The 26,235-nt window shown below is 43.0% G+C and overlaps 1 protein-coding gene across 2 annotated transcripts in view; it reads right to left on the reverse strand.

The window, feature by feature from the left end:
- Window positions 1–26,235, reverse strand: part of MNAT1 (MNAT1 component of CDK activating kinase) — a 140,946-nt gene that overhangs the window by 73,928 nt on the left and 40,783 nt on the right. For both annotated transcript variants that reach the window (XR_014466189.1, XM_083166298.1), the window contains exon 6: window positions 21,825–21,944. Coding sequence is in view for 1 of the 2 variants with exons in the window: in XM_083166298.1 (XP_083022424.1) it covers window positions 21,825–21,944 (120 nt within the window). In the remaining variant the exon portion in view is untranslated. The remainder of the gene's footprint in view (window positions 1–21,824; window positions 21,945–26,235) is intronic.

The raw sequence follows: 26,235 nt of genomic DNA on the forward strand, positions 1-26,235 counted from the left end.
AGTTATGCTTCATGTATACAGCTAAATATAATCTTGCTTTCAAACTATAGAAAAAAGTTTTAAATAAACAATTATATCCCTATTACATCACTGCTTCTTGCAGTGTGACTGAATGAAAAGAGGTACTTCATCTCATTGTTAGCACAGTTCTTTCACTCAAGAATATTTGATTTTCCACAGCTTGGAGAGTCCATTTATTTCCCATTGACTGCCACCAGTTCTTTTTGTACTTAAGTACTTCTTACAAATAGAAAATAAAGAGCATTTGAAAAGAATATGGGTGTTGGCCGAAGACACCAATGCTAAATGGCTGTGGACTCAACACTTTATTTTCATCATTTAAAGGGGGTTGTGCTTTGTTTATACGTAGGATTTAAATTTTAGGCCATAGTTATGTGCCATGTTTTCTTCTTGGACATGACCCCCTGCTAGCAACATGGAGGAACAGTAGCCGACAGGTTTATAGGTAAGAGGTTGACAGATACGGACCCTTCTTATGGAGGACTAGCACGTAGTAGGGGACAATAAGGAGTAACGTACTTTAAGAACACTGTCGCAAAATTGTGTTACTCATTAATACTTCTTTCACATCGCAAACTTGGCTGTGACCCAGGTCAGAAACTTTTCATCTGGGTTATTTCTTTAACAATTAACCTGGGACAGCCCAGTAAAACCATACAGATATCATTACAAATGGACTTTTCAGGCTCAAAAAGACGAGGATTGAGTTTCTGTGCTTCACTGCTGCTTGATTCAGCTAGTTACAGTATGACGCAGCTTCTGACACTGTGCAGCAATTGGATATGGTTTAAATAGTATTAACCCCTTTACTGCTGCCTCTACTGCTGTATTCAGTGTGTGGCCTGTGTGTCCAGGGCTATGGCTACATCAGTGAGACACAGGAACATCCCATCAGGTGTCTGCAGAGTTCCAGGATGTATAACACTTTGACCCGGGATATTTTTTTAGTAGCACTTTCACACTGCACTTTGATCTGTGTCGACCCGGCAATAACCTGGGTCATTTTGGTAGAGTAAAAAGGAGTATGATACCCCTTTCACATCACAAACACGTGTCGGTGCTGGGATCGCGATCCTGGGTTTGACGACACGGCACCAACCTGGGTCCGCTGCTTTCACATTTAACCCTTCTCATAACCCGGGTCAAGTTGCTGGGTTGTTTAACCCATTTTATAAGATGTGGCGCTTTCACACTTCATCCCGGATCCATACATCCCTAACGCACGTTAAAACCTATCTTCCGAGGTGCGATGTGAAAAGGGGTATTAGTGTTTTAGTATCCCCTAAACTCTGAAGCACTAGGAGGTTGGAGTAAATACAATAAGAGTTACTTCTGATCAGAAGTTACAAGGCAAAATAAATGGGTACTTCTTTACTTTCACGGCGCCACTAGATTAGGACAGATAGGATATCGCGGTCATCGCGGGCATTGAATGCACTAAAAAATCGGGTGCGACGCGATGCCCACGATTTCCCATAGGGACCAATGTTAAATTTCTCAATTGACACGATTTTTCTGTTCAATGCCTCAATTGACACGATTTTTCCATAGAAATCAATGTTAAATGGCCCACAGAGGCCAAATAGACACCCTGAAGTGTGAAATGGCCCCCACAATTGTTAACGCCACCCCACGATCAACGTGAACCCGAAGCGTGGCGAGCGCAGCGAGCCCGCGAGGGGCGGCGGTACGCGTCCTCCGACCTTTTCATACCCCCACTATCCACGTCGGCGTGGAGTTGAGAATAGAATAGTGTGGCGAGCGCAGCGAGCCACCGAGCCCGAAGCGTGGCGAGCGCAGCGAGCCCCGCGAGGGGACGAGGATACCTGTGAAGCCCGCGAAGGGACGCGTTTACCTGTGAAGGTATCCGCGTCCCCTCGCGGGGCTCGCTGCGCTCGCCACGCTTCGGGCTCGGTGGCTCGCTGCGCTCGCCACACTATTCTATTCTCAACTCCACGCCGACGTGGATAGTGGGGGTATGAAAAGGTCGGAGGACGCGTACCGCCGCCCCTCGCGGGCTCGCTGCGCTCGCCACGCTTCGGGTTCACGTTGATCGTGGGGTGGCGTTAACAATTGTGGGGGCCATTTCACACTTCAGGGTGGCTATTTGGCCTCTGTGGGCCATTTAACATTGTTTCCTATGGAAAAATCGTGTCAATTGAGGCATTGAACAGTAAAATCGGGTCAATTGAGAAATTTAACATTGGTCCCTATGGGAAATCGCGGGCATCGCGTCGCACCCGATTTTTAGTGCATTCAATGGCCGCGATGCCCGCGATTTCTAGTGGCGCCGTGAAAGTAAAGAAGTACCAATAAATGGCAGCCACAGACTGTGGGCCAGATGCACTAAGCTTCAAAAGGGATAAAACAAAGTTATAAGCAACCAACCAATGAGCTCCTGCCTGACATGTTTCAAACACAGTCTGTGACCTGGCAGGTGGGAGCTGATTGGATGGCTGTTTATCACTCTCCATGTTATCCCTTTTGAAGCTTAATGCATCTGTATCTATAAGAGAACTGAGATTCATGTTAAATCGAAAAGAGGTTCATAATGTAATATTAAGCTGGTGAACACTGCATTAGACGTCAAATAGTTTCATGCAGTGCACAGTATGACCAAATAATCCACAAAATGAGCATTGTGTGATAAAGTATGTTGTGATAGCACTAGGAGCCCATCATTTACTTTAAAGGATATCCTTTAGCCAATTATCTAATTCCCCATAGAGGATATGCTTGTCACCATTTTAGACCAATAAGCTATCGGTGGAGCTATGACTAAAAGGTATAACAGTAGACAGTGGCCCATGTTAAATAACTCCATTAGTGCGAGGACTGCGATATGACCTGATGCATGGATCTTTTGCATATGTCTGCCTTTCATACTACAAGCGTGGAACATGGATGGAATCAAAAAAACCGACACATTGATCAAATGCAGGTTTTACACTGCGATGCACAAAGAACTTTGCCAACTGAGACCTTTGCAATAGAGGAGTAGAAGGTACAAATCACATTTTTCTCACAGATTCAAATATACGATGACACTTTCAGGCATAAAATGGACTTATACAGACAATGGATTCTATGGCGTGCGGACTACTGCATCTAAAGCCAATATCACATTCACCATCGACCTAGAAGATACAAAACGACTGAATACTATATGATTCTTTGTGCACCCACTAACCCCATAGCAAAGTAACTTCAGGTTCTACAGCATCCTAGCACGGCGCCCGTCGGGTCTACCGCATACCATTACGTTAAGGTATGCGATGGGACCCGATCGGAGCCGATATCAGGGTTTTTACAGTTTTCTGTACAATCATGTACAATTTTAACATCGCATCGCATGCTATTACAATGGCATGCGATGCGACGAGCCCCGATTTTGTATTGTAAAGGCACCCTGATGGCTAATTAGTATGTTAAATGGCCCCCCAGACCCGATTTTTAATTGTACACCCACTTTGATGGGCGATTAATATGTCAAATGCACCCCCATTGTTTACGACACCCCCACTATGAACACCAACCTGAAGCGTGGCGAGCCCGCGAGGGGAGGCAGCACACGTCCTCTGACCTTTTCATACCCCCACTATCCACGTCGGCGCGGAGTTGATTTTATATAGTGTGGCGAGCGCAGTGAGCCACCGAGCCTGAAGCGTGGCGAGCGGATGCTGCGCTCGCCACACTATATATAATCAACTCCATGCCGACGTGGATAGTGGGGGTATGAAAAGGTCGGAGGACCTTTTAATGCAAATCTCCTGTGGTATCACCAGGTTCGAATATTCATATTCAAAGCCTCAAATCAGGACGTCTTTAGCAGGATATAGATTGCTGAATTGGTAAGTCAATTCACCATGGAGATTTATGGAGGAACACCCCTGGTTAATTTTACAATAAAGCTTCTTTTGCTTTTATTTTTTTTTTACTATTTTGTTTAACATATGTGGTCTTTGACCCCTAACAAGCGGCAAGACTACTCTTAATACTGACATCCAGTGTCACTAGGGAGTGGGTCCGGCAACAGAAATAAGCAAATTCCCTCCTCTCCTCTCGCTAAACTCATTACTTTACATAGGTCTTGCATCACTTCAGCCTCACCCGAGATTCTCCAGTCTCACCCCCCCCCCCCCCATCTCCAGTCTTTCAGTTATCCATACATCCACTTGCCATTCAGCTGTAACCTCCTGCAGCCCCCCCCCCCCCGTCTCTCAACCTTCTCCTCACAGCATAGCTTTTTTCCTATGTCTCTCAGCCACCCACTCCCCTTGTAGCTCAGCTTTTCTCCATGTCTCTCAGCACCACCCTGTAGTAGAAGTTGGTCAGCTATTAGCTATCTTATTCCTATTTTCTCTCTAGCCTTACCACAGTATCTCAAGCCTCCTCCCCCATGTTTCCATCAACTTCTTCAGCCGTAACCCCCCCCCCCCACCCACACACACACACACACACACACACACACACACGTGTCTCTTGATTTTCTCCATGTCTCCCAGCCTCCCACTCCCCCAGCCTCCCACTCCACCTAGTAGCTCAGATTTTCTGTTGGTCTCTCAGCATCTCCCTGTGGTAGAAGTTTGTTAGCCATTGGCTTATTCCCAGTCTCTCTAGCCTCACCACAGTATCTCCAGCCTCATCCCTCTGTATCCCTCCATCTGAAGCCATCTACTCAATTCACCTGATTGTCTCAGCCACCCCATCCCCTTGTTGCTCAGCTTTACTCCCTTTGAGCAACCCACCTCCCCATTATTGTGCCACCAACAGTCTGAGCTTCCTCTCCTTCACACAAGCTGATGACTGCAGGCGGGGGGGGGGGGGGGGGGGGCAGGAACTAGATGTCAAGATTCTGGGGGCGATCAATCTCCATGCCAAGGGAGTGCACAATTGGACACAGTGTTTAAAAGATCAAAACTGCAAATCTTATTACGTATAATAATGTCTGCAATTTATCACACAAAGAAGATTTTTATTATTTATAACTAACTGTAAAATAAGTTTTTCTTTTTTTTAAAATGGAGATGGCATAAAAACATATTTCCCACAAAACATATCATAAAAGTTTGAGCTAAAAAACACATGTATTTCACTATAGTTATAAAAAGTCAGACACAAAAGCAAAATTGCTTTAAAAACAAAGCTGATTTTCTTTTGAAAACCACTCAAAACATCTTGGCAAGGATTATACTGAGGTAGGACTACAAAGACAAGACCAACCACAGACTTCCTTGTGGGCAAACCAATCCCCAAAACTCACCAGAAAATCCAAGTATTAAACATACAAATCAAGTACTCTATGTTTAGCTTTGTAATCTTAAATTAATGCTCTGCATTCTCGATCTCTTTCCAAAATTCTCTGAGTTGTAGTTACCAGACAATATTAAAACCTGACAATAATTTCTAGGAATCTACTGAAATCAATTATATGGACATATATCCTGTTACACAGATTGAGAATGGTGTGGCTGACCAGCCAGAGTGTATAGTTTTGTTCCGAATTGCTTACTATGCGTTTGAAAGCTCTGAAAATGGCCAGCAGTAATTATGGGCGGAATCGGTACATCTGTCAGACCACACTTAGGTCTACAGTCATTAGGTCGACCCCACTAGGTCGACTGGCAGGAAGGTCGACCTGACTTAAGGTCGACATGGGCCAAGGTCGACATGACTCAAGGTCGAATTTGCATAAAGGTCGACATGAGGAAGGTCGACTGATCATAAGGTCGACATGGGTTTTTCACTGTTCTTTGACCTGAATGCCGACAGTCGACATGGACACAGTTGGCAATGAGAATCGGACCCTCGCATTGCGCGCTTCGCTCGCAATGCTTCGGGCACGGTGGCTCGCTTAGCTCGCCACAGCTTTAATAACCTCCTCCACGCCCTAGTGGATGGTAGGGCATGAAATACCGCCTGTCGGCACATGTCGGTTCAAAAAACAGTGAAAAACCCATGTCGACCTTATGTCCAGTCGACCTTCCTCATGTCGACATTTATGCAAATTCGACCTTAAGTCATGTCGACCTTGGCCCATGTCGACCTTTAGTCAGGTCGACCTTCCTGCCAGTCGACCTAGTGGGGTCGACCTAATGACTGTAGACCTAAGTTCATTCTAATAGATGACCGCTTCCCTTATGGGCATATGTTTCATGTACAGTACATGCAAACATAAAGGGGGAAGCAATGTACATTTCCCATTTGAGATAAAGCAATGGGTAACACCAACTTTTGCATTTGCACCAGTTTTCCTAAAGGTGCAAAATGTATTTGGTTTATGGAAACAGCATGAAGGGATGCACACAGTACAGGGAATATTCAGCCTAACTAAAACCAACACTTCGCATACATGCTCCTGGCCACAATCAAAACAGTAAGATTTATTGCCTCATTCACAAGGGGAAATTATCATCAGGACTGGCCATGTTGTGATGGAACGGGCCACAAGTAGATGTGTTTTGTGTATTCAGAGAAATCGCAGCCTGCTTTTGCAACCAAATCTACAAATGTGAAACCAGCAGAGTTTGGCCCCTCAACTCACCAAAGACAAAATATAATAGCCTTCTACGCTGAAGAAAAAAGGGGCGGTGCCAAACTACAATTCCGGGGGCCAATAAATGGTCAGAGAATCGACATATCGGGGTCAACTTTATGACCGACTTCCTGTGTAATAGTAAATCTATAGATGTGTCCTCATACATCTAGCTTTAAAGACCAGTTCAGTGCCACTCTGCTAATGTCGGGCGTGTTGTTGTTGTTTTTTTTTTTTTGGGGGGGGGGGGGGGAGGGTGAAAATTCGCTATGGGAATAAAGCTGGATACACATTAGTTGAATTCAATGGAATATTATCAACAATTGCCCTTAACATCCCAAATAAACAATATCTAGTGCATACACACTGTTAAAAAGACCTAATGATATGTTGACAATTTACAGAAGTATGTTGTCTTTGGCGATACCCTCAGATTGAGCTGCATGTAGGGCAGAACAGAAGACGTTGCGAAGTGTGGAAGTGCACATTGGACGATTTCAACCATTTGTTGTTCCGAGGCGTCTAAATCTGGTAAATCCTTCAATGTAAAGTCAAGTGTGTACCCAGCTTAACAAGCATAAGCAGACCTTGCTGATTAAAGTGATCAGCGGGATGTCTACATTCTGGGTGAAATGTAATAGGGTGAGAGAATCAGAAAGTGAGAGATTTGGTACCAAATCTCTCACCCTATTACATTTCACCGACTGTGTGTCTGTCTGTTATTGTATCCGCTTCCGAAATGCTATATCACAATATTTTCCCAGGATACAGATACAGTGTAACTTAACGTTTTGCATGCAGATAGAGCTGCAGTCCGACACAGTATAATATAGGCATACTGGTAATTATTTTTATCAGCAAAGTTTGTATCTGCATCTTATTCACGGTCACGGTCCTACTGGTCGCTTCTCTAGATACATCAACTTGAGTAGCACCGGCTGTGACTTGGGGGTCACAATGGGAGACATATCATTTTGGGATACGATGATGGATCCGGTCATTCACATAGCAATGTGAATAAGACATTTTATTGGAAAAAGTTACACAAAAGCATTACGGAGTCAAGCCACGGGATGGCGCGACTAGAAGGGCTTTGTAACACACAAGGAAACTAGATGTATATGGACACCAAACTACGCAAAGACGCCAGTATATTCCTTTGGGACTGCTGTTCTATAATGTGTTGTCATACAGTAAATGTAGTGTATGAGTATTTATAGAATCCCGTCTAGTGCATCAATAGTTCTAGAAAACACTTTATGGACAATAAAAGAAGCTCAGTCCCAGCCCTTGGTTTTATAAATACTCTACATTATTAGCCCAGTCCCACACAAGTCTCCCTGCCTCACCACTCACCTTAACCACTCCCACATAATGAGCATGCATGTTACCATGATTAATGGCTACATTAACTCATCTATACGCTAAGGGGTTGAGAATAATATGACTAAAAGGTTTTCCATATGCTGTGCAAATTAAACAAATGAAGACTCCTACTGAAACATATGCAATTTAAAAGACAAAAAGTAACTAGCAATAAATAAAAGCACTAACCACTGTAAAACAAATATTCAGCAACTGTATTCTATCACATGTGGTCTTGTGGGGTCTGTAAAATATGATCATGTGCATGGCTAAACACACTCATTCCAAAACAAATACGTATTACAATGTACTCCTAGAAATACCCCCAAGCTGCCTGATTTGGATTGTGTAATTCTGCACTGGATTTAATCTCGTATCAATGGTAAAAACATGTTAGGAGAATCTAAAGTTTTCATCAAAAATCTTTTGAGTCTTTAAACAAATATACAGAAATAAAATTCGGTAGTATGTGGCGGCAAAGTGTTAAGATGACCAACTGGGAAGTAAACTAAGGGGGGTATTCAATGTCAGGGTCACGGCAGTCGAGCTTGCTCGACCGCCGTGACCCAGTCCCGTTCTCTGTCAGCTCGACCGAGAACACGCAGGCGGGATTCAATGTCCCGCCTGCCGGGGAGCGAAAAGGGGGCGTGGCCGCAAGTTGCGGCCGGGAAGAGGTGAGCTGCAGCCGGCAGCTCGTCACTTCCCGGCTGTTCTCGGCAGAACGAGCCCGACAGCTAGTGATGTCGGGCTCGTTCTGCCGAGATACCCTGCTCAATGCTGTCAGGGAAGACAGCATTGAATTGGGCCCGGCGGGCACCTCCCCGATGGGAGGTGCTCGCCGGAGATTGAATATCCCCTTAAGAGTGGTCAGATGAAAGCTAGTAGCAACCCGTATTATTGGGGAGATTTATCAACCAACCAGATTCTAACTATCTAGTACAGTACATTCAAAATAAAGATGGCTAAACTCTGATGCTATGAGCATCAACCCTAATTGTCGTTTTTTGAAGGTTTGTTAAATCTCCTCTATAAAGAGCCAATTGTAATAGAACCAGCATGATTCTGCTTTGGTTTGCATTTAAGCTAATTGAGGATTTAAATTTAAATGTAATTACTATCTTGCCGGCTCCTGCCTTGGCTGGAATATAACACATGCGTTCCTGCCACCTGGGAAGCTGCCAGGTGGCTCATGGGAGTCAGCTATGACTTCTCCCCTCGGACAAATCGCAGTAGGATATTGGGGCCTTCAGTTAAGAGTGCTACATAGAGAAGAGCTGAGCCCAAACAGAGGGTTTCTCTAAGCCAGGCATGTCCAATGTTGGCCGACAGGTCGTTGTGAAACGACAGGTCCGTTCAAACCATGCCACAGTTTTGCTATTAGAGAATGCTAAAACTATTGCAAAGCATGCTGGGATGTGTAGTTTCACAAAAGCTGGAGGGCCAACGTTGGACATGCCTGCTCTATGCCAAAGGCAGGCTAGAGATGCAGTACTTCATTATCAAAGCAAAGCGCTACACTACTTATTATAATTATCCTGTATGTAAATGGCACCACAAGGGTTCCACAGCGCCCAATTTCAGAGTACATAAAGCAATAAGCAGAACAATGACTTACAACTGAATACAATAGAGGACAAGTACAGGGTACATAAACATAGCTGCACAAGTAGAGGACACTGGAAAAACTATCTATCAGCGTGGTAGAAGCCTACAGGGTTTGGTGTCATCAAAGATGGTTTACTTAAGAGGACAAGCCCACAAGGGAAGAGGGCCCAACTCGTAAGAGCTTACATTCTAAAAGGTCATCACCGACACGGAGGAGCTGTAGCTGGCTGCATTACTGTATCAGGTAAAGTAGTCTAAAATCTCATACACACTTGGTGATAATGTGAATAATATCATATGATTTACAATATCGCCTATGTGTACACTCCTGTGCATCATTAACCACCCCCTGCCTCGTCCTGCATGTTCCGTTGAGGGAGGTCCTCATTACCATGCTTCACCCTGACACCCCCCCCCCCCCCCCACCCCACCACCACCACCACCACCACCACCATCGCTCCCTTCCACCTAGGATTGGCAAGTGTATATGCACTAGCCGATGCTGGCTTCCCCACCGCGGATATCAGTGTTGGCAGGGGATCGGCAAGTGTGTAAAGGGCTTTATAAAAGAGGAAGCCCTCAACCAATAAGAAAGGCTCTGTGTAATACAAATCCCCAGGACAGTTGGCACAGATTGAAGAAGGCCCGCAGAAAATAGAATCGGAGTCAAAGTTTTATTAAAGTATTAATGTGTTTTAAATAACACCTCAGTTCATCTGATGGAAGTGCCACCTCCTCAAATCTCTCCCATAGGTGTTAGGGGAAAATCCTGTAGAAACAGAATTTGACGGCAGATAAGAACCACTTGGCCCATCTAGTCTGCCCTTTTTTTAAACATGTTACCTCAAACCATATTTGATCCTTATTTTTTTGTAAGGATATCAATATGCCTATCCCAAGCATGTATAAATTGTACTACTGTATTTACCTCTACCACCTGTGATGGGAGGCTATTCCACTTATCTACTACTCTTTCTGTGAGGTAATTCTTCCTCAAATTTCCCCTGAATCTTCCTCCCTCTAGTTTCAGTGCATGTCCTTGTGTTTTGCAGCTCCTCTTCCTGTGAAGAATGTCTCCCACCTGTACCTTGTTAAAACCCTTAATATATTTGAAAGTTTCCCTTCTCTGCTCTATAGTATACATATTAAGATCTTTTAGTGTTTCCAGGTACGTTTTGTGATGTAGGCCATGCACCATTTTAGTTGCCCTTCTTTGTACAGCCTCTAATGTATTTATATCCTTCTGGAGAAATGGCCTCCAGAACTGAACACAATACTCTAGATAAGGTCGTACCAATGACCTATACAGTGGCATTATTACTTCTTTCTTTCTACTGCTGATACCTCTCCCTATGCAACCAAGCATCTGACTGGACTCCTTCATTGCTTTGTTACATTGCCTACCTGCCTTTAAGTCCCCTGAAATAGTGACACCTAGATCCATCTCTTCCTCAGTAGTTTCCATTATAGTGCCATTTATACTATATTTAGTCTTTGGATTTTTGCAACCCAAGTGCATAATTTTGCATTTTTTGGCATTAAACTGTAGTTGCCATGCTCTTGACCATTCCTCTAATCTACCTAGACTATCAATCATTTGTTTTACCCCTCCTGGTGTGTCTACCCTGTTGCATACCTTTGTGTCATCTGCAAAAAGGCACATTTTACCCTCAATACCATTTGCAATATCACCAATAAAGATATTAAAAAGCACTGGTCCAAGTACAGATCCCTGGGGTACTTCACTTGTAACCTTTCCCTCCTTTGACTGTACTCCGTTTACTACAACTCTCTGTTTTCTGTCCTGCTACCATGCTCTTATCTGTATAGCAGAATGTATAAAATGAGAAACAAGAAAAAGGCGGAGCTCTAGGAATGAATACAGTAGTCTAGATTTTCTCTTTTACACAATGCATTTAGAAATACAAAATAATCATTCAAATTTCAAGCAGTTGTCAGAAAGGTGGAGAGGGGATAGTAGAATTGAACAGGAATATAAACAAGATGATTCCACACATCATTAGCCATCCCGTAATACATTTTTTATAGTTTCCCTCACGAGGAAATGACAGCACGATAATAAAATATATCACCAGTGCTTTCAGAAATATGGAGCTGCTAGAAAACAGAACCATTACTAGAAAAACATTCACATTACAGATCACACAAGGTTTGCAGCCAGTGTATGCCTGAGACATTTTAGTTTACCAACAAAATAACCATTTATATAGTCTTCTGGGTTTTTACATTGATATAGTCATCCGCAAGGGGCGCCTATTCAACGCTGTCTTGCCCGACAGCATTGAAGAGGCAGATCAACAGAACGGGCCCGACTTTAAAGCGGTCAGACCCGTTTTGTCAATAGTGGTCGTGAATCATCACGATCACAGGCGAATCTAGACAATCCACGGCCGCTTACGCAGACATGCCCTCTTTTGGCCAAGACGGACATTGAATCCCTCCTGGCCACATGCTGTCGAGCAAAACTAAAACAGGCAATTTTCAAATTTGAAATATCAATATATTAATGTGTCAGTAAAGAAACCTATTACATATAAACAGACAAATCATTTTAAGGTGCGTTGCCAGGAAGCCACCAAATTTTAACACAATTTCTTTGTTGTCACTCGATTATGTTGTTTTGTGTGTTGTTTTATATATTTCACCAGATTTAATTGTACCAATAAAGGTTATATTTTATTCCAAGAGATCCTATAGGTGCACCACATTATTGACAACTTTTCTTTCCTTCTTGAAATATGTCAAACCAAATCTTTGTCTAGTGGTGGCACACCTCCCATTTGCTATACATATATACCCTATACAGCAAACTGTGGTTATCGCCGGGTCATCCAATTTTCTCCTCACATAAGATGAGGGTCCTGTGCGGGTAACAATCTCTCTGTCTCCATAAAATTGGCCAGGGTCATGGCTGTAGGGACGGATCGAAAGCGGTGACCCAGTATTGAATGCCCCCATTGTGTCTAGAATCAAGAGAGTTGTACTACATAATACAACACAAGTTAACGGGTGGCAGCCTATTGTATCCTCAAATTTGTTATTGAGCGAAAAATGTGCATGCAGGACCAGGGATGCCTATTATTACGGCTATTGACTCAGTAGCTTAACATTTAGCCAGAGTTTTAGTGAAACAATTTACCAATGTGTCCCAAATGTTGGTATCGAAGGTGATCCCCACTGGACTGAAAGGGAGAACATCAGAAAGCGGACTAACATACATACTCCAGGACTGCCAAGCAACCATATGTAGATCAAGGGACTCCAAATTACAACCTGTAGCATAAGCAGCCATTTTAACCAGAAACAGATGGAGAAGAATAACATTTTAATTAAGATCATAATCAAGATAAAATAAATCAACTGCTCATCACACCTGGCAAGGAGTTCAGTGGGGTACACAGAGGCAAAGGATTAGCGAGCAATGGAGAAAAGTCTTCTGGTCAAATTTATTATCCTTTGCCATGCTCTGAAGAAAGCAGATGTGCGCATATGTGTTCAACCTAATAATACCCTAGATCTTTGAGTGCGCATTGAAGAATTTTGGTGGTTCCAATGAATGGTACCAAGTTACACCATCACCCTGTGTTGCAGTATTTCTAGTAAAGTATCTTCCCTGGTAACAATGCCCACCATCTACAGAGGATGAGGTGGCAACATTAGTGGACCCCCAAATTACTTTTTGATGTTGCTGATTCATGGTTATTATGCATGTTCTATTTGAAAACTTTGCTTTTTTTACACTATATGGCGCATTTTACACTGGCTTCTAGTTTGAGTACTATAAGAAAAAAAAAGGAGTTAGGAATTTCAGCACAGTTTCCAGTATAAGAAAAATAAATAAAAATATTTAATTGTTGGCCAATTATTCCAACCATTTTCTCATTAACAGCAAGTGACGCACTTCTGACCCAAATTGTCTTTAAGACTCTCTGGCGGTGATTCAATTGTTCTGGGGGCCGCACAGACCAATTCCATTATTTCAGGCAACTATTAAACATCATGCTTATCGTGCCCAATATTACGAGAAGCTTCTAAACCTGTCTAAACTCTTAGGTAGTGTGCCCAAACCACTGAGTTTTCACAAATTTGATCTTCTCAGGTGGGGGAGCAGAAATGTGTGAAAACTCAGTGGTTTGGGGGCTGAACTTAGAAGAAATTTCCCTTCCAAACCAACTGGTCAACAGCAGATGGACAACTGATCTGATCTCTCTCATTAACAAATTCAATATCCCCTCAGTAATTTTGTCCCTCAACACAGAAAGCTCCTTTGATAGGCAAACTTGGACATTTCTAGTTTCATTCTCTGAATAACATGGCTTTCATGAAACTTTTCAGAAGCATCCACCCTTTCGCACAGGCTGTCTCTATCATATTTATATACCGGAAATCATGAAACGCGTTGAATAGGTATTGCGGGAATGCTCATGTGATATTTGGATGGCTCACAAACAATGTCTAGGTCAACATGCAATGGGTTGACATTGACAAAAGGTTCGGCATGGCCACAAGGTCAACAAGGAAAACGTCAATATGTCACTGGCCGACAAACAATTTTTTTGTCTTCATTTTTTCTTCTATTTTAGTACTTCTCTATCCATGTGAACTCCAAATTTGAACCGCAAGTAACAAAGTAAGGCACCTGGCCTGAATCATGTGAGTGAAGAGAGCCATTCAATTGTACAAGGTACACTATTTGGAGGTCCACATGTGCAGATGTACCCATTGACACTAAAAAAACATGAAAAACCCATGTCAACCTTTTCCCAATGTCAACCTAGGCATCGTCTGTGAGATTATCCACAATCGCGCATGCGTTCCAAAGCCTGGCTGTAGTTAAGCTAAACATTCAGTACTTTTGTACTAGCACAGCGCCCATCGCAGACCATAAGGCATACAATGGTATGCGATGCGATGTTACGTTATGGCAGGCGATGTTATACAATTTTAAATTATATAACATCGCATTGTATGCCATTGTATCGCATATACAATAGTATGCGATTTAAAATTGTATAAGCACCCTAATGGGTTTTTTCAATGTTAAAAGTGCCCCCTATAAGATAATTAACCATGATGGGTGCTTACTATGTTAAAAGCACCCCCAACCGCACCCCCACTATCAATGCGAACCCGAAGCATGGTGAGCGCAGCGAGCCCGCGTGGGGCGGCGGTACGCGTCCTCCGACCTTTTCATACCCCCACTATCCACGTCAGAGTGGAGTTGATTTTATATAGTGTGGCGAACGCAGCGAGTCACTGAGCCCGAAGCATGGCGAGCGCTGCGAGCCCCGCGAGGGGACGCGGAATACATGTAAAGTAATACGCGTCCCCTCGCCACACTATATAGAATCAACTCCACGCCGACGTGGATAGTGGGGGTATGAAAAGGTTGGAGGACGCGTACCGCCGCCGCTCGCCACGCCTCAGGTTGGCGTTCATAGTGGGGGTGGCGTGGGGGTGCATTTAACATTGTAAGCCCCCATTAGGGGGCTTATACAATTTAAAATCACATCGCATCGGTGTGCTTCGGGTGTATGGCATGCGATGCGATTATATGTCGTACGACTTAATATCGTGGGCGCCGTGATAATACAGAAGTACCAAAGATTCTTCTTTCCAGACTTAGCATTTCATCGGTATCTGGGCTGAATGGAACGAACATACAGAAAAAAGCGTCTAGCATGCAAAATGATCTGGTATGCCAGCCCAATCGGGAACAGTGTTGTCAAAGGGGAAGCCTGTTCCACACGTCCATACTTAGAAATGAGGGCAGCCCCCAAAGGAAGGGGTTCTAGTATATTTCAGTCATTTAGAGTAAATTTTCTTTTCTTACTCTTAACCCCTTCACGACATTTGACGTATATATACACGTCATGGTCGGGAAGTACTTCCCGACACATGACGTATATATACGTCATGACTTCTAACTGTCACTGCGTCTAGAGACGCAGTGACAGTTAGGTGATGTCTGCTGTCCCTGACAGCAGACATCCCCCCTCGCCACCCAGGGGGGGCAGGGGTGCCCCCCCCGGTCGGCGATCGCTGTGATTGGCTGTTCAAATCTGAACAGCCATTCACAGCGTTTCCTGTGTTACCGGCGGCTAAGCCGCTCGGTAACACAGGGATTCACTGGTGATCGGTGCTGTCAAGTACAGCACCGATCACCACCGATGTGCAGCCCCCCCTCGAACCCGCCGGGCACTCACCCGGCAGCAGCAGCAGCTCCCCCGGCTCCCCCGGAGCGTCTGGAGCGCACGCAGCGCTGCCCTCCTCCCCCCTCCCCCCCGCAGCAGCAGCAGCAGCATCAAGCACACATATACACACATACATATATATATGTGTGTGTGTGTGTGTGTGTGTGTGTGTGTATATATACCGCACCGATTACCACCGATCGCCAGCCCCCCCCCCCTCCCACCCGGCAGCCCCCCTCCCTCCCACCCACCCGGCTGCCGCAGCGCCAGCACCCCTCCCACCCCCCCGCCAGCCGCAGCGCCAGCCCCCCTCCCAAAGCTGGTGACTAAAATGGGGTCACTTGTGGGGGGGTTCCACTGTATTGGTGCTTCGGGGGTCTTGCTAATGCGACATAGCACCCACCATTCATTCCACCACCAAAAATCACTCCTTCCCTTCTGAGTCCTGCCATGCACCCAACTGGTATTTTTTGGTCACACGTGAGGCATTGCCGTACTCGGGAGAAATTGGGGCACAGATTTTGGGGTGCTTTGTCTCCTTCATTCCTTGTGAAAATAAAAAAATTTGAGCCAGAACTGCATTTTTCTGTAAAAAATTACATTTTTTTACACAAAAATGCAGATCTGGCTCAAAATTTTTCATTTTCACAAGGAATGAAGGAGACAAAGCACCACAAAATCTGTGCCCCAATTTCTCCCGAGTACGGCAATGCCTCATGTGTGACCAAAAAATACCAGTTGGGTGCATGGCAGGACTCAGAAGGGAAGGAGTGATTTTTGGATTTTGCAGCACAGATTCTGGTTGAATGACCCCCGAAACACCCATACAGTGGAACCCCCCCACAAGTGACCCCATTTTGCAAACTACACCCTTCAGGGAATTCATCAAGGGGTATAGTGTACATTTCAAACCCCCCCGGGGTTTCACCAATTTTGATACAACTGAGCTGTGAAAATGAAAAATTAATTTTTTTCATTTTCACTGCCCAGTTGTACCACAATTGGTGAAACCCCTGGGGGTTTGAAATGTACACTATACCCCTAGATGAATTCCCTGAAGGGTGTAGTTTGCAAAATGGGGTCACTTGTGGGGGGGTACCTAACTTTTAGCATCTTATGGTGCCTAGAAACCTACATGGTGCCTAAAAAATAATCTCATAAAAAGGAGGCTCCAAAATCAAGTAGGTGCTCCTTCTATTATGAAGCCTGTGGTTTGGTCACCGTGCACACTAGGGCCACATATAGGATATTTATGAAAACCAAAGAATTGGGGGAATCAATTTTTAGTCACATTTCTCTAGTAAAATCTACTGTGTTCCTTAGAAAAATGTATTAAAATTGCAAATCTGCAAAAAAAATGAAATTTTGAAATTTCACCTACACTTCCTTTTAATTCCTGTGAAACACCTAAAGGGTTAACAAACTTCCAAAATGCTGTTTTGAATACTGTGAGGGGTGCAGTTTTTGAAATGGCATCATTTATGGGGGTGTCTCACATACAAGTCACTCAAAGTCACATCATAACTGACCTGGTCCCTAAAAAAATCAGAGTTTGAAATTTTCTTGAAAATTTGAGAATTTGCTATTCATATTTGAAGCCTCCTAGTGTCCAAAAAAATGAAAATGAGGTTGAAATAATGATGGCAACATAAAGTAGACATATGGTCTATGTTAGTTATTCACTATTTTGAGTGGTAAGATTATTTGTCTCACAAGCAGAAAATTTAACATTTTGCAAATCGCAAAATTTTCCATTTTTTTACGACATTTTGGTATTTTTCACAAAAAAACACAGACTGTATCGACGAAAATTTACCACTAACTTGAAGTACAATGTGTCACGAGAAAACAATCTCAAAATCACTGGGATAAGTAAAAGCAAAAAAAAGTTATCCCCACTTAAGTGATACATGCCAGATTTGAAAAAAAGGGCTCTGTCAGGAAGGCAAAAACTGGCTCTGTCATGAAGGGGTTAAAGTTCACGCTCAGAGATATCATCTAATTATTTTTTTCTATATTATTTATTCATTAAAAGTATAACATCGCCAAAGGTTCACATACAACCTGATTTCTTTCTGGGTATAAATTAAGTTGAATACATAATGCTGAGGAGCAATGAGGGCACAAAGTACCTCTATGATCTAAAAAAAATAAAATTAATAATTATAGTGATTCCCCCCGCCTCCATTTTCAACGCTGAACATCTCCCTCTACCTAAAGCAAGCACTGTACATATAGTACATGTCACAAAGAAAGACAGAACGTTAGGGCTACAATACTTGAGCCCACATTATCAGAGTTTCTATATACTCATAGCTTTGCATGCATTGCTGCACACTGTTCTATCATTGGGCCTAATTCAGAGGTGATCCCTGCAAATTCACAATCCCTTCCATTATCAAATAACTGCCCATGCGTACAGATCATAGGGGCCAATGCACAAGCTAAAATATCTTATCGCAATCCCCTTGCTATTTGACAGACAGGAAGTCAGCTTTTGGGGGTGACAATAGGCACTTATTTGGGCAGACGTGCCCAGGCATTTTATAGGAGGATGTGTGACGTCAGGATAGCGATAATTTTGCAATTCACTTGCATATTTACATAGGGTGGGTTTTCACTCTGTCTGAACAGCAGCTAAATGCTTGCAGTCATCTGCAAATTTGCAGACGAGCAGTCAGGTCTGAAAGAGACCCTTTATATTTAAATGAAAGGACAATAATGAAAAAAAAAAAACAGAACAATGGTAAGAGGATCTTTAGGTAACTCAATCATGGTCTTCCTAAAGACATTACTATTTAAAGCATATTTATTAAACAAAGCTCAATGATTGGGTAACGATGGCAGGCAAGGCAGCTGGACAAAGCTCAGTGATTGGGTCACAGTGGCAGGCAAGGCAGCTGGACTAGCTTTCTCTGATTGAGCAGTCTCTCTACAACATAAGTAACATCATCCTCATATCACCCCCAGTCAACACAAGTCAAACTGCATGGAGTAAAATGCTGCAAAATGTAAAATGTTACACAAGAGGGTAGATCTGATAGTCTGTCCTGGACGTTGTACTGCCAGGAACCAGGATGTGTGTATAGAATATAGTATTACATTTATAGAAATAATTAAATATACAATACTTTTTGCAGCAGAGGCACCGCATCACTTAAGTTGGCTATCATATTCAGTATATTGTAGTACAGGGGATTAACATATTTCCTGATTTTAATTTAAAGTAACCAAAACAAAACCCAAATGTCAATTAATACCAAAGACTACATTGAATGTTGGCACACTACAGGTATGCTGCTCATTGGCACTTTTGACTTCCCAGTCTTCTTTCTCTAAGGTATCCTTTACTACTAAATGTAAGTGCAGAGAATAAATACAGTGTGTATAGGTTCTGGTGACGTGGGGTGGGGTGCGGATGGGTGGGTGGGTCTTATTAGGGTTTCAGTTACTGCCATGGCTTTGACACGTTTATATAACTTATCCAGAACAAGGAGTCTGTAATCGCCATGCATTGAGCTGTTCCAGACCGAAAAACCAAATTGCTATGAGTTGTAAATAACAGGGATGTAGGTTTGGTGATAAAAAAATGTCAAAGCTATGACACAGTCCATTAAGCAATCCCAGAAAGACCATAATCATGGTTCTGCTATGGGGGTTTCCTGATAGACCTGTCAGAAGAGGGGTTACAGGTATACCGCACTCAGAAATTGTGGCACAAAACTATGGACAAATGGAAACTAGATATACCGGAGCTTGAAGACATACGACATTGGTCAAGAAGAACCATTTGGTATTTAATTATTTACACTCGGCCTCCTTGCAGGAGGTACACCTCCAGATCCAACACAGGGCTTATATATCGCAAGTTCAGAGTGCCCATATGGTAGGCTATGGTTCTAGTGAGTGTCCAAAATGCCTGATGCGCAGTGCGTCCTTTTTTCATAATGTGTCACAAATAGCTCTATTTTGGAATAAAGTGATTTCCTTTATCAATAAGACTTTCTCCATATCGGTCACTAAACATCCCATTGTGTGTCTACTGATCAATTTTAGTGTCTTGGATCTTGGTCGTAGGAAGAAAGAAATTCTTCCTGCACTTTCAATGATCCTTACTGTTGCTACAAAATCATTGGATCGAAAAATCCGCTCCCTCACTGATGGAGGTCACTGATAGATTGTTACGAATTCTCTACTAGGAGCAACAGGCGATACTGTTAGATATTGAAGGGGGAGTGCAGAAATACTATAGAAAGTGGGGTTTCTATCTGGATTCCTTGGAAGATGTTACACGTAAGCATATTGATAAGTTGTTTGAACATACCTCCTGGTTTCTGCTGAAAAATCTAAAACCGTAGTATGAGAGGATTGCAAGGACTCCATTGGTTGTTGTATATCAGATTGACAAAACATATTGACAATGAATGTAAGATCACACGGTTGTCTCCCCATGTCTCGTCTTCCTACTGTTTTTTGCTTCCCCATTTTTCTTTCTTTCTTTAGGTTTTAATATTGTAGTTTATTGAGGTATTTTTGTACACGGTGCGAATATCAGATATGCTGGCAAAGACACCTTGGAAATGTTACTCCTATTATGTACAAATATCTTGTTTATTGCAGTGGTTCTCAACCTCTGTCCTCAAGTACCCCCAACAGTGCACATTTTCTAACTCACCTGGCAGGTGCACAGGTGCACTCGTTATTCCCTGACACATTTTAAAAGATCACAGGTGGAGCTAATTATTTCACCTGTGATGGTCTGTGGAGGCCTGCAAAACATGCACCGTTGGGGGTACTTGAGGACCGAGGTTGAGAACCACTGGTTTATGGTTTATTTAGTAATTATTATTTATTATTATTAATTTTGTTTGATACTGGAGTTCAGGCTGGAGCATTCATTATTGTTCACGTTCTTTTTGACCATACATCTCTACATATGGAACAATACTGGCCAAGGATTTCTGCCCGAGAATTTTGCTTCAGTTGTTGGACACACAATTGACTACTTTGAATTGAATTTCCCCAGGGGCTTAATTATACACTCCATGGCAATGTGATTTGACTTTAATGTTTGTACTTTGTATGACTGATGCTTCTGTCTTTATTGTTTCTTGTGTATTGTACTACCTTTTTTCATGAAAAACTCAATAAAATAGTTTCTTAAAAAAAAAAACCTGAGGAAAATTTTACATGACAGTAATAACCCTTTGAAGCCCAACAGCTTTGCGAGATGTTCAAAATATACTGTACACTAAAAATGCCAGTGTTGCTCACATTTCTTATATAAATTCAAATAAAAAAAATGATGAATAAAAAGGTTTGCTTGGCAATTTTCACACCTATTTTGAAAATTCACTCGGCACGCAAAAGGTTACAACAGGGTTGCCGACCCTCCCGGAATTTCCGGGAGTCTCCCGAAAATCGGGTCCCCCTCCCGGATCGCGGCATTAAAATGCCACAATCCTCTGGTCTCAGAGGAGGGGGCGGAGCTAAAACGGCACAATCGCGTCATTTTAGCCCCGCCCCCTCCACGGAGATCTGTGAATTATATGCTGTAACAGCATGGGGGCGGGGCTTAGTGGTCACTCACAAGCCCCGCCCCCTGAGTGGCTGTTGAATCTCTCCTCTCCGGGCTTCTCCCGGAGAGGAGAATCTTAAAGTCGGCAACCCTGGGTTACAAATGATTCTGGAGATCTAACTTTCAAACTCTCTCCTGACACTGGTACTAATCATCTTATGCTAGACCAGGCATGTCCAAACTGTGGCCCTCCAGTTGTTGTGAAACTACACATCCTAGCATGACTTGCCATAGTTTTAGCATTTCCTAATAGCAAAACTGTGGAAAGGCATGATGGGAATTGTAGTTTCACAACAGCTAGAGGGCCATAGACATGCCTGACCTAGACTAAAATGGCACATCTATATATCAGCTATACTAGAGTAGATTATGATCTGTTACAGACACAGGCAAGAGGTAATGCCAGAATAAGTACAATTATAGCAATGAGTGACTTACAACATAGTAGTACTTTTTGCTTTTAATGCATGTCATTTTCAATAATAAAGTAATAAGCCAGACTTACCATTTTGATGCCAGTGGAAAATGTGACTGTTGGTTTCGCCCTCTCCACCTGCATTTCAATCTGGGTAGTTTTACCTTTGTGCTGTGCCAAGAGAATAGATGCAGGAAGCCGAGAAGTCTCCTGTATTTGTTGGAAAGGGAAAGATATAAAATGTCAAGATCTCATTTAAATTACTATAGCACTTGCACATTATTGTTTAAGTGCTTAAATACGAACTTTAAAAAATACGTATTATTATTTATACGTCAAACGGTTTATGAGGACTGAGCCTAAAAAAACATTAACAGCTAAATTTAAAACTCTTAGATTGGTGTCTCTCTCTGCCTAAGGACCCCTTACATATGCTCCTGTGTAAACCTCTTCAATCGCTCTCAAAGCCTCAGAACAAAATTTGAGACCATATTAGCAATTATTATTATTATCAGTTGTTGGTACTTGTGTACTATCACGGCGCCCATCGCATCGCAGACCATAAGGCATGCGATGGTATGCAATGTTACGCGATTGGCACCCGATGGTATACAATTTAAAATTGTATACTGTACCATTGTATATGGCATACAATGCGATGCGATGTTAAATTGTACAAGCACCCTAATGGGGGCTTACAATGTTAAATGCACCCCCACTATGAACGTGAACCCGAAGCGTGGCAAGCGCAGCGGTAAGCGTCCTCCGACCTTTTCATACCCCCACTATTCACGTCGGCGTGGAGTTGATTTTATATAGTGTGGCGAGCGCAGCTAACCACCGAGCCCGAAGCGTGGCGAGCGCAGTGAGCCCGCGAGGGGCGGCGGTACGCGGCCTCCGACCTTTTCATACCCCCATTATCCACGTCAGCATGGAGTTGACTTTACATAGTGTGGCGAGCGCAGCGACCCACCGAGCCCCGCGAGGGGACGCTTATTACTTCACAGGTATTACGCGTCCGCTCGCCACGCTTCGGGCTCGGTGGTTAGCTGCGCTCGCCACACTATATAAAATCAACTCCACGCCGACGTGAATAGTGGGGGTATGAAAAGGTCGGAGGACGCTTACCGCTGCGCTTGCCACGCTTCGGGTTCACGTTCATAGTGGGGGTGGCGTGGGGGTGCATTTAACATTGTAAGCCCCCATTAGTGTGCTTATACAATTAAACATCGTATAGGGGGCTTATACAATTTTAAATCACATCGCAGTGCATCGGGTGTATGCCATGCGACGCGATTAAAAGTTGTGCGACCAAATATCGTGGGCGCCGTGCTAGTACACAAGTACCCAGTTATATATGGAATATAGCGCACACATATTCCACAGCGCTTTACAGAGAGAATATTTGAACATTCACATCAGTCCCTGCCCCAGTGGAGCTTACAATCTATATTCCCTACCACATGCACACACACAGACATTCTAGGGTTAATTTTCGTTAGGCGCTAATTAACCTACCAGTATATTTTTGGAATGTGGGAGTAAACCATAGCACTTGGAGGAAACCCATGCAAATATAGGGAGAATATATAAACTCCAGAGTTAGAGCCATTGTGGGAATCGAATCCATGACCTCACCGCTGTGAGGCAGTAATGCTAACCATTACACCAGCCGTACTGCACCAAGCAGCAAAGCTTTTTATCGCTGGTCACTTGGAAGAGGATACAGTCCTTAGGTCGAGACATATTAAGTCAACATCTATTGGGTTTCCCACTGAAGTCTGACATGGCTTAGGTCAACACATAAAATAGGTCGACATTTCTTAGGACGATGGGGTCAAAAGGTCAACACTAGCATTAGTTTGACAATGGCAAGGTCGACATTAGTTTTTCACTTTTTTTTTTATAGCTGACAGGCGGCATTTCATGCCCTACCATCCACTACGGCATGGGGGGAGAATAAAATAGTATGCTCTGCACAGTGCCCGAAGCATGGCAAGCCATGCATGGGGATGCAGTACACTTAGACGGTGTCCATGTCAACTGTGTCAACATTCGGGACCACACAAAATGGGCAACTCATGTCAACCTATTGACTGTCGACATAAGATGTGTCGATCCAATGACTCATTCCCACTGGAAGGGAGTTGCGTCTCCATCAATGTCAGCCTGACTAATCAAATTTGGTAATCCGCCTCAATGGCAATGTATCCAAAATCCACACCACATGGGACCCATTGTACTTTGCTTTTAATGAAATGATTCCCGAATTAGACTGATCTATTTTTGTTTGATTTTGCAGTATATTATGTTGCCATTGTTCTCCCCCTCACTATACCATACTACTCCCCTCCCTCCCCCTCCCTTTATACTATGAAACTTTACTTGTTCTATTCCTTTGCTTTATTTTGTTTTATGTTATTTATACTATGAAACTTTATTTGTAATATAGTAAAAATCGTAATTGAGACTTTCTAATGCTGTGTACACACGGTCCGATTTCCTTTCCGATGTTGACGATATAGTCAACATCGGATCGGCATCGGATCAACATCGGATGCAGATCGCAAGGGTTTTAACCCTTGCGATCCCAATCCGATCCCGATGCGCGTTCATGTATCGGAAGCCAGAAAGTCTTGGCTGCCTTGTCTATATAGTGCAGATCTGCACTATATAGTCAAGATAGGATGCAAATCGGATGTGCCTTAAGATCCTATCCACGATCCTATCTGATCAGATCGTGGATAGGATCTTAAGGCACATCTAACGTGTGTACACACCATTAATCATGCTCAGAGCAGTCTAGGCGAGTCCAATCCAAGTATTGGTGATCACACACACCAATTGAAAACTGGATGGAAGGGGGATTATTTAAATATAGCTATAGGTTTATTTTTATTCTCAGCTTCTATCCAGTTTATTATTTGTGTTGGTACTTGTTTAGTTTCACGGCGGCAGCACGAGATGCTCTAGTTTAAATATTGGCAGCTTGCCAGACTGCCTTAAGCTGTGCTTGTAGCGTAGCGACTGTTTGAATTTTGGCAGCTTGCCAGCTGCCTAGCCGCCTTACAGTATCAGGCTACTTGTTTAGTTTCAGGGCGGCATCCACCGACATGGATGGTGGGGGTATGAAAAGGTTGGTAGGATGCGTACCGCTACGCTCGCCACGCTTCGGGATGGCGTGGATGCTAGGGGTATGAAATGGAGGCATTTGCCAGTATTATATTATATATAAAATATATATTCATAACGATCACTTCAGGTACAGTATTGCGCTCACTATCTATTCTACAGTGCTATTTATGCCTACTGCAGGCTGCACAGCGCTACCATTTCTGTATGATGCATCTGTCCCACCCTCCTTCACAGCAATAAATGCTATTTTAGGGATCAATTTCCCAGTATCTATATTACACTGTATATGCAAAATGCTCTTTGATCAGATATAGAATATTAAAACTAATCATTATTAGCAATACCCCCTTTTACGCCAAAATCCCAGATCCGACCCAGTATTTGGAACACTGTTCCAAACCAGGTTGGATCTGGGATTTTCCCGTTTACACTCGGTGCCGACCCGCAGTGTAAACGGGTTCGAAGCTTGGAGACACCATCATCTCCAAGCATCCATTCATCTCCTCCCTGCCTCCACTGCTGTCTGCACAGTACAGCAGCAGATGCTGTGTGTGCCCCCCGCCCAACCTCCATACTGACTGCAGGATGCTACAGTCCGGAGGTAGGGCTTCCCCAATGCTGTAAACAGTCAGATGACCCGGCATACTCGTTTACACTGCCCCTCACCCGGGTCTTCCCTGTGTTCTACACTGGCCAGGGGAAATGGACCAGTGTTTTTTTTTTTTCAGTTTTTTACACTGACGCTAACTCAAGTTTTTGCCTCGGTGTAAAAGGGTTATATTAGTTACCAATAACCATTGCACAGAACGTCTATTATCACAATAAGAATTACCATCCCCTGCTTGGCCAGATAAATCCTGTACAATTTCAGATTATATTAACAGATTTTATCATTGTGGTCATATTTACATCAAGTAATTAGATTTTTAAAAGACAAGGATAAAAAAAAAAAAAAAAGTACAAGTAGATTTTAAGAAAAGAAAACAGGATTAAAAAAAAAAATGTCAGCACTACTAAACTAGACAGGGATCAATAAATTTTATTAAAGCAAGGGGTGTTAATCATTGTTAAGTCTTTCAAAATGAAGAGGTTTCTTCTTACCATTCATAGGTAATTTAATCTAAAACAATTAAAAACGGATTTTCGCTATCTCACTAAAATTCCCAATCATAACAAATGGCTAATATGAAGTTCCCTTAAATGTTGCTTAATACAATAAAGTGAGATTGTACCAGAGAAATATGCGGGTGCCAATAAAAGCAACTATACAAGAGTTATTTTTTGCTATTTTTCTTTTTAAATGTCACCCACCAATAGAGTGGATTAAAACTCAAATTAAGCAGAAAAACTGGATGATTTCGAGCAA

Source organism: Crinia signifera, chromosome 12 (genome assembly GCF_055691185.1).
Source record: "Crinia signifera chromosome 12, ASM5569118v1, whole genome shotgun sequence".
Taxonomy (NCBI): domain Eukaryota; kingdom Metazoa; phylum Chordata; class Amphibia; order Anura; family Myobatrachidae; genus Crinia; species Crinia signifera.